At 50.3% G+C, this 13583-nt stretch overlaps 1 protein-coding gene across 1 annotated transcript in view; it reads left to right on the top strand.

Annotated features, from left to right (window-relative positions):
- The window catches only part of LOC142793193 (uncharacterized), a 58691-nt gene that overhangs the window by 7155 nt on the left and 37953 nt on the right, over nucleotides 1-13583 (top strand). The window contains exon 3 of the mRNA XM_075885757.1: nucleotides 12461-12548. Coding sequence (XP_075741872.1) covers nucleotides 12461-12548 — 88 coding nt within the window. The remainder of the gene's footprint in view (nucleotides 1-12460; nucleotides 12549-13583) is intronic.

Raw genomic sequence — 13583 nt, 5'->3', positions numbered from 1 at the left:
AGCCACCGATCATCGTCGTCTTCTTCATTGCCAGCAGAGCGTCCGTTATTCAGATTCATTAATTCATTACAATTACTCCCCGCGAAATAAGGAGCCATCCTGGCGACCTATGGACAAGTAAACACGGGAGGGTCGTAGCAGGGCTTAAGTCTCGAGACGTGGACAATTTCCTGGCCACGACGACGTTGGTCAGAAGATGGTTCCAGTGGCTCGATGAGATAATTCACCGGTGACGTTTTTTGTAGCACACGATATGGGCCGTGATACTTGGGGACCAACTTGGTAGAAAGGCCAGGTGTAGCCGAAGGGACATGCAGCCAGACGAGTGAACCTGGATCGTAGGAAGTAGGGTTATTTGATGCGTCATGGTGGTGTTTTTGGCGTCCTTGGTCTTGAGTTGTGAATGATCTTGCCAGTTGGCGGCATTCTTCAGCGTATGTAGCGGCTTGAGACAAAGTCGTGGACTCTGAGGAGTCAGGTTTGTACGAAAGGATGGTGTCCATAGTGCAAGAAGGTTCGCGTCCGTAAAGGAGGAAAAAAGGAGAGAACCCAGTAGTGCTTTGAATGGCGGTATTATAAGCGAACGTGATAAACGGGAGCACTCGGTCCCAATTGGAGTGGTCTGACGAGATATACATAGACAGCATGTCACCAAGGGTGCGGTTGAAGCGCTCTGTCATTCCATTGGTCTGGGGATGATAGGCGCTTGTAGTGCGGTGAATGACGTGGCACTCACGCAGCAATGCTGTGATGACGTCTGACAAGAATACGCGACCACGATCACTCAGTAACTCCCGAGGTGCTCCATGCCGTAATACGATGTTGTGAAGAACGAAAGTCGCAACGTCCTTTGCTGTAGACGAGGGAAGGGATGAAGTTTCGGCATACCGCGTGAGATGGTCGACGGCAACTATGATCCAGCGGTTACCGTCAGCGGTGTTGGGAAGGAGACCGTAGATATCGATGCCGACGTGGTCGAATGGTCGGGACGGGCATGGTAAGGGTAGCAAGGTACCGCTGGCGTGACAAGGGGGAGTTTTTCGTCTCTGGCACGTCGAGCAGGCCCGAACGTATTGTCGTATAAAACGGTACATGCCACGCCAGTAATATCGGAGACGTATGCGAGAATAAGTCTTTAAGAAACCTGCGTGGCCACATTGGGGGTCGTCATGAAACGTGGAACAAATTTCGGATCGCAGATGACGTGGAATCACAAGTAGCCACTGACGTCCACCGGGTGCGTAGTTGCGTCGGTACAGCACGTCGTCGCGAGTGGCGAAGTGCTCGACTTGCCGACGCAACGTGCGAGAAGGGGGGGAAGCCGTGTGCCCAGCCAGGATGTCTAGAATCGAAGCAACCCAAGGGTCTTTGCGTTGCTCAGATGGCATCTCGGCGATGGTGACGGCAGTGGCATCACAGGTTAGACTTTCGCAGCAGTCCGGGTCAGGGGGTAGCGGCGAACGGGATAGGGCGTCTGCGTCCGAATGTTTCCGGCCGGAGCGATAGACCACGCGAATATTATATTCTTGGAGGCGTAATGCCCATCGGGCGAGGCGACCGCTTGGATCCTTCAGTGACGACAACCAGCAGAGGGCGTGGTGGTCAGTCACGACGTCAAAAGGGCGCCCGTACACGTACGGTCGAAATTTCTCTATCGCCCAAATAATGGCGAGACATTCCTTTTCAGTGACTGAATAGTTGGTTTCGGCTTTGCTAAGAGTTCGGCTTGCGTAGGCAACCACGTACTCTTGGAAGCCGTCTTTCTTCTGTGCAAGAATAGCGCCTAGCCCGACACCACTAGCGTCGGTGTGGATCTCTGTGGGTGCCGATGGGTCGTAGTGTCACAGAATAGGCGGCGACGTGAGGAGGCGGTGCAGTTCATTGAAAGAATCGTCACAGGTGGCAGACCAGGCGGAAAGGTCTCTAGAGCCGGCGAGGAGCTTGGTCAAAGGAGCGATGATCGTCGCGAAATTGCGGACGAAGCGCCGGAAGTAAGAGCAAAGGCCTATGAAGCTTCGGAGCTCTTTCATGGTGGTCGGTTTGGTAAACGCTGAAACGGCTGTAAGTTTGGCAGGGTCAGGAAGAATGCCGTCTTTTGAAACCACGCGGCCAAGGATCGTAAGCTTTCGAGCAGCGAAAAGGCACTTCTTCAGATTCAGTTGCAGCCCCGCGGCAGAAATACACGCGAGGACTTTCTCGAGGCGGGTTAAATGGGTTGCGAAATCGGTTGAAAAGACGACAATGTCATCTAAATAACAAAGGCAAACGTTCCATTTGAGGCCTCGAAGGATAGAGTCCATCATCCGCTCGAAAGTAGCTGGTGCGTTGCAGAGGCCGAAGGGCATGACTGTGAATTCGTAAAGCCCGTCGGGCGTGATGAAAGCAGTTTTTTCACGATCGGCCTCTGCCATGGGTACCTGCCAGTATCCAGAGCGCAGATCTAAAGAAGAGAAAAATTCGGCTCCCTGTAGGCAGTCCAAAGCATCGTCAATGCGTGGCAGCGGATAGACATCCTTGCGCGTGATTCGGTTGAGACGCCGGTAGTCCACGCAAAACCTGATGGATCCGTCCTTCTTCTTCACCAACACAACTGGAGAGGCCCAGGGACTGCTTGACGGTTCGATTATGCCACGTGTCAGCATGTCGTCAACCTGTTCAACCTGCAAACCTGCAAACCGTCAACCTGCAAACGTACCATACGACGCACATACAAGTCATTTATTCAGAGAATATAAGATTTTACCGATGGATCACATACACAGTTTCAACCTTATTATGAAATACAAACAAAGCTTGCTATCAAACAACGCTTGTTTTCTTAAACTGTGTAACCTCAGGAAAAATACACAATCCTATTATGACATTCGGAAAAGGCCTTCCTGGTTTGTTCCTTATTCGCGAACTAATCACGGTTTGAGAAGACTTGAACACTGTATTCCAGCTTGTTTTAACATGTTTGAAAATAAAAACATCGACATCTTTAATATACATAAAAAACAACTTAAGAACCTTCTCATCCAAAATGGCGGCGTGTAGTTTAGCATCTTCTAGTTGTCCGGCTACAGTACTATATGTAAAAGAAACACCCTATAATAGTGCTTGTGCAACATGGCATCCTATAATGTTTGCTTTCTTTGACATTTTTTTTCGTTGCTTTTTTTACGAGTAAAACATACAACATTTCACTCGTCAGTGTTTTCCTTGTGCATTAAAACTCGTGCTTTTCGCATACCCAGTGTTGTAAACGTTGTATAATCATTTTGTAATACTTTGGTAGCCGTTTAGCAACGTGTGCATTGTTTCATGATTGACCACACGCTGTTTTCTTTTGTTTTTTGTTGTTTTTCTCTCTATGTGGTTTGCTTATTTTATGTAAACCTGAAACTGATGTAATTTTGATGCATTTTCTTTTTATTTCCTAATTTATTGAAGTTTTGAAAATCGACGTCAAATTGTTTTTTCATGTTTTGTGCTCTGCTGATTTTGTAATGCCAAGTGAAAAGGGGTAGGAGCCTCGTCAAGCTGCTAATATAGCAGCTTTTTGCTCCTATCCTTGCGTTTTCTTTTTCGCAACTCTGTGAAGAAAATGCTCAATAAAACTGAAACTGAAACTGAAACTGAAACTGTTCATTGATGGCACGGCGTTCGGTAGTCGACACACGATATGGACGCTGCCGTATTGGCGTCTCTTGACCGGTATTTATACGGTGAACAACAGATGACGCTCGACCTAAGGAAGGCTGATTGTCGTCAAACGAGGCTCGAAAACGCTGTAGGAGCTTGATCAGCTGTTCCTGCTGCCCAGGGGTGAGGTTACAATCAATGGACTTGCGGAATACATCTATAGGTTCATTAGCGTCCGTTGCGGGTGTAATGGCACAAGTCGGTAAACATGGCTTGTCTGGAGAAATCGGGTCTTCGAAAATAGAATTTAAGGTCTCGAGGCTTCCCAGACACTCGCCGCGTAGCAGGATGTACGGACATGCAGAAACGTTGCACGCATAAAGTACCGCCGAACCATTGGAAAAGTTGATGACGGCAAACGGGAGGACGATGGTTCGGTGTTGCACACTAGCTATAGTTGGCTGGAACAGGAGCGTCGAGTTAGTGGCAGCAGAGGAAAACACAGACACTAGGACGGCGGACAACGGCGCGATGTGGACGTCAGCTGCGGCAAACACTTTGGAGGGACTGTGGTGGTCGATATCAAGGCACGGATTCGTCAACGTGAGTTCGGCACGAGCGCAGTCGACGAGGGCCTGATGGGTAGAAAGGAAATCCCATCCTAGTATGACGTCGTAAGATGAACGTGGGAGAACAACAAAGTTGACGGCGTACTAAACATCTTGAATAAAAACGCGTGCTGTGCACTGAGCTGTCGGCGCGAAGAAATGGGAGGTGGCTGTACGCAGAGCAAGATTCGTAAGCGGCGTTGTAACTTTTCTCAAATCGCGACACAGTTTTTCACTAATTACAGAAACGACGGCGCCTGTGTCGACAAGTGCACGTACAGCAACACCTTCTACTAGCACATCAATTTCGTTGGTCGGACAAAGAGGAGGTCTTAGAAAGTTCGACGACGACGCAGTTCTTGCCTCCGGAACTGCGGCTGTCAGTTTTCCTCTCGAGCGGGGCTCGTGCGCCGAAGCATCGGGGAGACCGATCGGCGACGGGGCGGTAATGACCGGCGAGAATCGACAGGGCGTCGTGGGGACAATGAGTCGGTGATAGGAGAAGATGGTCGCCGGGGATTCTGGGCAGCCTGGTAATTTGCAGAATTCCCGTGGTCTGGAGGCTGGAAGTTACGACGGCGACAGTAGCGTGCTATATGTCCCACGAAACCGCATGCGAAACATATGGGCCGATTATCCAAGGTGCGCCATGGGTTAACGACAGAAGGTGCAGGGGGCGAAACGGGATGGGGTGCCGTGTATGTAGGCAGCGTCGTAGGGTAGGAGGACCCGGTGCCCCTGTATGCGCCAGAGACAGGTGGGGCTGGGGGTCTAGCAACGACGGCAGCGTAGGTCAGCGGCGTAGGGACAGATGGCGATGGAGGCAGTGCCTGCGTGACCTGTGTCTCAATGACCTGACGTAGACGTGGGTCTAACGATGTCACTGGCGCGGATGCTTCGGCCACAAGAGAAAGCTGACGCGCAACTTCTTCACGAATTGTTACGTCTGTACAGCCGCTTGTGACTGTAGACGATTTATTAAAGGACAGGAAACGTGAACAAGTTCAAAAGCGTAGCCCAGGCGTTGGAGTCACTCCTGGCCAGCGTTCGACGCCAGGCTCGCGCTCGTGCCACAGCGCCAGTGCCCCGCGCGCACTTCGTTAATGTCGTCTTCTAAGGCGACATGTCACTCTTCCTCCCTTAGACGAAGTCTCCATAGCGGTCTGGAGGTCGCCTAACCTCTGGTGGTCGCAGTTGCCGAGTGGCCACTGCCTGTGACGTCGACGGTTGCGAGGGAGTGTGATCTTGCATCTCGGGCGATTCAGGCGGTTGAGCAGCTGAGCTCGATGGCGTCTCTTCTGGCGTTGCGTCCAAGAGATCGTCAGCTGCGCTCCAATCTGTCCGCGATTGGGTTGTTTGTCTGGTCTGACTCGTTTTCCTCATGTGATTGAGGTGACGCCGAACCTTTCCTTGGTCGCTTTTTACAAGCCAGGATCGTGGTCCGACGCGGCGCAGTATTTCGCCTTCAATCCAATCTGGCTTTTTCAAAAACTGCCGGATAAGCACTCTATCCCCTATAGCGAAGCGGCGTGATTTTTGCAATGCCTCCTGGCTCTCAGGACTTCGCTTATCCGTCTCCCGCTTAAGAAGATCGAGAGGGCAGAGCAATTCTCGTCCGAACATCGCTCTCGCCGGTGTCATACCTGTGGTAGTGTGTATTGTCGTGTGCTGCCGATACAGAAATCTTGCAAGTCGGCACTGTATGGACTTGTCTGCATCTTTCAACAGCGCTCTTTTCAGCTCCGCCACATAGCGTTCTGCCTGGCCGTTTGTTGCCGGATGATATGCTGGTGAGGTTGCAGCCTGTATGCCGTTCGACGCATAGAACTGCTTGATCTCGTTGGAGATGAATGCTTTTCCGTTGTCGGAGATGACCTTTCGGGGAATGCCGAACGTTGCAAAGAGGCTTCGGAGCACGTCGATTACAGCCGCGGATGTTGCTTGTGTCACGTGCCGGACTTCCACCCACTTTGTGTATGCGTCCACAACAACTAAGTAGGTGCGTCCGAGTAGTGGCCCCGCGAAGTCAACGTGCACCGTGTTCCATGCTGTCTGGGGACGGTCCCACGTAGGAATAGGAGCTTTGGGTGGGCTCTTTTGCGTTGCTTGGCATTCACGGCACTGTCGCACCGTTTCCTCGATCACCTTGTCCATTCCGGGCCACCATACGTAGCTCCTTGCGCACTTCTTCATGGCTACCATGCCTCTGTGACCCGCATGCAGAAGTGCCAGAACACGGGATCGTGCTGAGCTCGGTATGATCACTCGGGATCCAAGTGTGATGCACTCGCGCTGTAGTGCTAGTGCGGTCGCTCGTCGTCGGTAAGGAGCAAACTCATCTCCAGTGAGTTTCTCCACTGTACCATCCTGCACTGCCTTGTACAACCTCTGCATGATGCTGTCTTGTTGTGTCAGGCGTGCTATCTCGGCAGCAGTCAACGGAGGTCTCGATAACGCTTCGAACAATAGTACGTCACCTGGAGGCCAGGGTTCATCGAGACGTTCTTGTAATGGCAAACGGCTCAACGCATCCGCGTTTTGATGGTTCTTGCCACGCCTGTAGATTATGCTGTAGTCATACGCCGATAATTTGATGCACCATCTGGTCATCCGTGGAGAAAGGACTTGAGCCGTTGGCTTTTGTGGACCCAGTATGCCGAGCAGTGGTTGGTGGTCAGTGACGAAAGTCACCTTTCTTCCCGCAATATACTTGTGGAACTTGTGGGCTGCAAACACCACAGCAAGGCCTTCTCTGTCCAATTGAGCATATTTGCGTTCTGCCGGCCCTAGCGTCCGAGATGCAAAAGCGATTGGCGCCTCTCTATTCTGGTCATCACGTTGAGACAGAACAGCTCCTATGCCATATGGTGAAGCATCACAAGAGACAAGAAGCTCCTTCTGTTCGTCGTAGTGTGCCAGTACGGTCTGACTGAGCAGCAATGCCTTAAGCTTGTCAAAGGCTTCTTGATGCTTTGTCTCCCATCTCCACGTGGCGTCCTTCTGAAGAAGCTGGTATAGGCAGCTGGCAACTGTTGCCCTGTTCTTCAAGAATCTGTCGTAGAAAGCCAGCATTCCGAGAAATGATTGAAGCGCTTGTTTGCAGTTTGGTGCTGGAGCGTCCGTTATGGCTCGAACTTTCTCTTCGTTTGTGTGGACGCCTGTCTCGTCGATTCGGTGTCCCAGAAAGAAAACTTGTCGCACCGCAAAGCAGCACTTGTTTTTTCCGAGGCGCAGATTGTAGTTTCGTAGCCTCTTCAGCACTTCTTCCAGTCTCTCGGCGTGTTCCGTGGCGTCTTTCCCACTGATGATCACGTCATCTAGGTATGCGCACACGCCTGTGATGCCTGACAGCATTGTCTCCATAAAACGTTGAAAAATGGCTGGGGCTGCAGAAATTCCGAAAGGCAATCTCTTGACCCTGTATAGTCCCTTCAGCGTGTTCAGGGTCAATATCTCTGCTGTCTCTGGCGTCACGTGAAGTTGCTGGTACGCTTGTGCTAAATCCAGGGTGCTGAAGACCTTGCCTCCCCTCAAGTGGCTGAGCACTTCATCAGTTGAAGGAAGTGGGTAGTCTGCCTTCTTTGATACCTGGTTCACTGTGCAACGGTAGTCGCCGCATATTCGCAACGAGCCATTCTTCTTTCGAACCAGTACGAGAGGCGTTGCCCAATCCGAATGCTGTGCTGGCTCGATTATGCCTTGACTTTGCAGTCGATCCAATTCTGCTTCTACAGCTGACCGGAGCGCGAAAGGAACCGGCCGTGCTTTTAGGAACTTTGGTTTCGCTCCTTCCACGAGGTCTAGTTGTACCGCTGGACCGATGTGTCCTGATATGTCCTCGTCGAATACAGATTGGTACTTGTCGAGAAGCTTCGAAACAAGTTCATCGCCGGATACATCATTGATGCCCGTGATCTGTATACCCAGGTGAGGAAACCAGTTTCGTCCAAGGAGGTTACAACCTGCTCCCTTGATGACAACAAGTGGTAGTGTCATGGTTTTGTTTCCGTGCGTAACAATCACCGTTGCACATCCGAGAACTCGAAGAGACTGTCCTGACCATGTGCGTAGGAGCATGTTGTCGGTCTGAAGCCGTGGTCGATCATCTGTCCACGTAGCTTTGAACGTGACCTCACTGATGAGTGTGCAGGCTGCACCCGAGTCGACTTCAAAATCCAAGAACTTGCCATGTACGCGTAGCCGAGTCATGACCTTCTGTGTGCTGAACGCGTTGGTTACGGTGTTGAGCTCGTAAAGGGCCACGTCTGATGAGTCCTGCTGAGTCGACACTGGTGCTGAGGCAGCTGTCGAAGTTCCTTGTTGGGGATATTCGATGCTGTTGCTCGTTTTTGCTTCTTTCCGCTTTTTCAGACAGGCTTTTTCAATGTGTCCGCGTTTCTTGCAGTAGTTGCAGGAGACTGTCTGGAACTTGCAAGTGTCCGGATTATGTAGCGCGTTACAACGCCAACAGCGTTGTTTCTTCTTTTGGGCAGAGGCACTAGAGTGACCTTGGTTGTCTATCTTGCATGTGCTTATGCAGGATTCGTGAAACTCTTTAAATTCGGTTTTCACGCGTTTCTGGTCTTCGATGGCGTTCTCAGCTCGCAGTGCAAGGTCGAAAGCTTTCTTGAACGTCAAGTCCTTTTCTGCGAAGAGCCGTTGCTGGACCTGCTCGTTCCGAAGACCGCAAACGAAACGATCACGCAGCATGACGTCCATAGGCAGCATTGTCGGATTCGCTGCAGTGTCTGCGCTTGTCCCGAAATTGCAATCTGCTGCTAGCTTCTTGAGCGCCGTGACGTAATCACTGACCGTTTCGTCGTGCTTTTGGTCACGTCGCTGGAATCGTGCCCTGCAGAAGACCTCAGACGGTTGTGGATCGAAGTGAGCCTTGAGCATCTTGACTATGTCCTCGTAGCTCACTTGGTTGGGCTGCTTGGGTTGAACGAGGGCGCAGACGATGTCATAAGTCTGTTCCCCGCACAGCGTTAGCAGATGAGCACGTTTCTTCGATGCGTCCGTAATCTCGTTAGCCTCGAAGAAGAACTGTAGCCTCCCATACCAGGATCTCCAGGAGCTGGGGCTGCCGCTGAATTCGGGTAGCCGACCGAAGTCGGGCGTCGCCATGTTATTTCCTTGACGTCGGTGGAGTGCCGATGCGTCGATCCAGTCTTCCTCGTCGCCAACTGTTACGTCTGTACAGCCGCTTGTGACTGTAGACGATTTATTAAAGGACAGGAAACGTGAACAAGTTCAAAAGCGTAGCCCAGGCGTTGGAGTCACTCCTGGCCAGCGTTCGACGCCAGGCTCGCGCTCGTGCCACAGCGCCAGTGCCCCGCGCGCACTTCGTTAATGTCGTCTTCTAAGGCGACATGTCACGAATGAACTGTTCGATGTGGGGCAGTAAGACGGTGTGATCAGCAGCGACATCGTGCACGAGGGCGGAAACTTCAGCCGTATCTTCAGCGGCCCTGCGCGTCGAGACACGCTGCTCACGCAACTCGTCGTACTCCTGACAGAGCTGGACAACATCGGTGATGGTCTGTGGATTCCGAGCGACGAGCATCTGGAAGGTATCGTCGTCAACTCCTTTGATGATTTGCTTGATTTTGTCGCGTTCGGTTAGAGATTCATCGACGCGCTTGCAAAGAGACAAGACATCTTCAATGTAACTTGTAAAGGTCTCGTCCCTGCGCTGGATTCGACTACGGAGACGCTGTTCCGCGCGAAGCCGGCGCACGGCGGGACGACCGAAGACCGCGGCGATGGTGGTCTTGAAGGCGGACCAGTTGGTGATTTCGCCTTCGTGGTTCTTGAACCAGAGGCTGGCCACATCATCGAGGTAAAAGCGCACGTTTGTGAGCTGGTCGCAGGCGTTCCACTTGTTGGAAGCGCTTACGATTTCGTACTCGACGAGCCAGTCCTCGACGTCTTGTTCGTCGTTGCCGCGAAAAATTGGTGGGTCGCGTTGCCGAGGCACGCCAGTACAGTAGACTGTCGTTGGTAAGGCAGCTTGAGAAGGGCCAGGAGCAGTCATGGTGAACGGTGAGGGTAGCGTCCGATTGCGAAGTTCCAGGTTGATGGGAACCCCGGCTCCTCCACCACTTAAAATAGAGGTGTTGTACGTCGAGAAACGTTCAGACGCAGCTTGGCAAAATGAGCTTTAACAGGCAGGTCTGGCTAATGGCGAACGGCGTGCGCGAGCTACTATTGCAGCCACCGATCATCGTCGTCTTCTTCATTGCCAGCAGAGCGTCCGTTATTCAGATTCATTAATTCATTACACTCTCCCTTTCTATTTCAGCGAAGGCGCGCAGCTCTTCCAGAGCCATATCAGCCTCCATGCAGAGACACCTGGCCCAGCAGGCTCAAGTACTATCTGCAGAACACCACGCGCTACACTCGCGAAGTACGCAATGCTTTCTAAATCTCATGTATATACGCACTGTATCGAAAGTTCTTTTCCGGTGCAAGTTACTTTCAAATTATCCGAACATAAACAAAATTATTATCACCACAGCTGCCTTATGACTATGCCAATATGCTATTAACCAAATACTGGGGCAACACGTTTGACTTCCGGCCTTGTCAGGCACCTTGAAAACATGGCGGAAGAGAAAAAGGCACAGTCTCACACATTTACGTCTTTGCTGTGTCGAGTGCGTACTGGATAGCTAATTTATTGGAATGGGCGGCACTCTCACTGCCTTCACGACTCCGCAGGAACCTCATGGTACACGCCAAGGAGCTGATAAAAGTAAACCGAGAACATCTATACGAACAGCTTTGCTGACATAAGACGTCAAGCTGTTTTGAAGACCGATGGCTAAACTATCATTCACAAAGGACGGTGCTGTATTGAAGGCGATGACGGCTTATGATAAAAGCAGTGAGTACTCGCTGTGATCGTCAGGCACTTTTGTTTAGAGAGGGTGCTTAGTCAATGTATTCAGCGCTTTCAAGTTAAATGCTCACTAAACTTTCCTTAAAATACATCTATCTTTTTCATGTTTTTATTGTCACGACTAAATCAGCACAAAGTTGATTGTTTAGGACAAAGTAACAGTGATCAAGAAGTCGCGAGAATTTTTTTTTAACGGCACGTTCGTGTTGCCTATGCAGGCCCGTGCAAGAACCATACACGAGATGAAAAATCCCTGTAAAGCTGGAGCCAACATTTATGCGAGTGGTTCTGTATTCGTAAAATCAGCAAATTAAGAAGAGAAGAATATCTGTAGGGGCGTTGGTTACAGTGACACATCGTCCTTTTCAAGTATCCATCTGCTCCTCAGCTTCTATCATGCATGTTAAGAATGAAGGAAGGCAGTGTAAATTGAGGGGCTCGTTTTGCTTTTCAAACTCACGCCATATCCTGTGACACTCCATATTTTATTCTAAAATTGGAAAGGAAGTGATACATTTTTTTTGTGAGTGATAAACCAACTACAAATTGTAACGAGCTACCGAACATTGTAGTGCCTTCATCGAAGCAATCGGCAACAATTAACGCAGTTCATTGAAGTAGAGTACAGACACACATGACTGCGCAAAAGGTTCGGTTGATCCTTTGTGAAATGGAGCTGGCCATTTCTTAGCCGCAGGCCCAAAGAAGAAAAGGAGAAAAGACAACAAGATAGAATATTTGAAATTGTTGGGGTTTAACGTATCAGAGACGCCGTAGTAGAGGGCTCTGGAAGTATTGACCACCTCGGATTCTTTAACGAGCACCTCAATCTAAGGACATGCGCCTCAAGCATTTTCGCCCCCATAGAAAATGCGGCCGCCGCGGCTGGGATTTGACAACGCGACCCGCTGGCCAGCAGCCGAGTGCCTTAGCCACCTGACCACCGTGACGGGTGAAGCAGAAGTAGAGAGAAGGCGGCGAGGTTAATCAGGCAGATGTCCGGTTTGCTATTTTACACTGTAGGAATAGGATAGGGGAGAATAAAGATGAGAGATATGGGAAAGAGAGCGGGCAAAACCAAGTTGCGTCCTCGTATATGGACAGTGGACACGGCGCCTTAAGGGGATGCAAAGTACAGTAATAGCTTGCCTTGCGACGTCAATCTTGCTGATACGGCATGATAACCAACAATAGACGTCTCGAGAACTCCATATAGTGAAAGCTTAAGTACTTCCCGACAAGTGCTCTTATCAATTTCATTATATTTGCCAGCCTGCTGATGGCTAGCCAGTCGCATGAGCAAATTTATCGAATTTCAACGCAGAAAAACACTGGGACTGCGTTCGCCAAGTTCGTGCTATCATGGACCTGCTGTACGTGCAACGATACTGCCGCTTTTTCCGGTCCTGCGTGTGAGTGTCTCTCGGCCGTCCATATTGCAGCGACTCGTTTGATGATACCAAGGCCGGTTGACATTAAACATCCGCTTTAATAAACATCCGGTGATTCTGACTATGTTCAAACAGCTGCGTCACTGAATCACAACATTAAAATACGAAAAATGAATACAACACTTCACGAATAGAGTTGGGATGTCATATTTATCTAATTATGTAAGAATCAGAAATTCCTCTTGTTGTATCGTGAAAGTAGCCCGATTGTTCTAGTTATCTGTACTCATTGTGGCCTTTCCCACTCTGGTGTAATACTTATAGTAAGTCGTCAGAACTTTGGCGCGCTATTTTCCCGAACCGCCTTGGTTGCTGGTGACTGAAATGTGTGGAAGGGGCGGCCGCGAGCCTGCCGTTTGGAGGTAGAAGAGGACAATGACGATCGCGGGTGCGCCTGTGGCACGTGGCAGCCGCTGGCAGCGGGGGCCGAGGCTTAGAGAAATAAACAAGGATCCTGGTCTGTCACTGCGTCTTCCCTGCGGGGTTCTGGGCCGAGAAGCCCCTACAACGCTATCGATTGCCTCACAAATAAATGAACGAATCACATGTAACGAATTGTTTCATAAAAACAACAGGTTGGTTGGTGTATTTTATTAAAGTTGTTGCAAGTGACGATTCTTTTTGTTGCAGGATTTCTCATTGTTTCATCGCAATGACTTGACGGCTTGGACATTCTTATGGCTCAAAACGTTCCCGAATTGACTTTCTCAGTAATTAACGAATGACATCAGTATAGAAGTTTACTGTCTGATAAATCGAGTACAGCAATGTTTCCGGACTTCATAGTCTGCTGACGTTATAGAGTTGCCGAACAGGATTCCCAACGGAAGAATTGCGCTTCATAGCACATGCTCAAGCTTATGACGTGCGCTGACGTAACTTATGTCGCCCTGTATCATCCCTCACTGTGTATAAAGCCTATACACTCGTCGGGACAACAGAGGAGAGAAACCGCTTGACGCATGTAACTGTGTTTGTTCTCGGCGAATTCGAGAA

Source organism: Rhipicephalus microplus, chromosome 2 (assembly GCF_043290135.1).
Source record: "Rhipicephalus microplus isolate Deutch F79 chromosome 2, USDA_Rmic, whole genome shotgun sequence".
NCBI classification, from domain to species: Eukaryota; Metazoa; Arthropoda; class Arachnida; order Ixodida; family Ixodidae; genus Rhipicephalus; species Rhipicephalus microplus.
The sequence above is the reverse complement of the archived record's forward strand: the minus strand, read 5'-3'. Positions and strand labels throughout refer to the sequence as shown.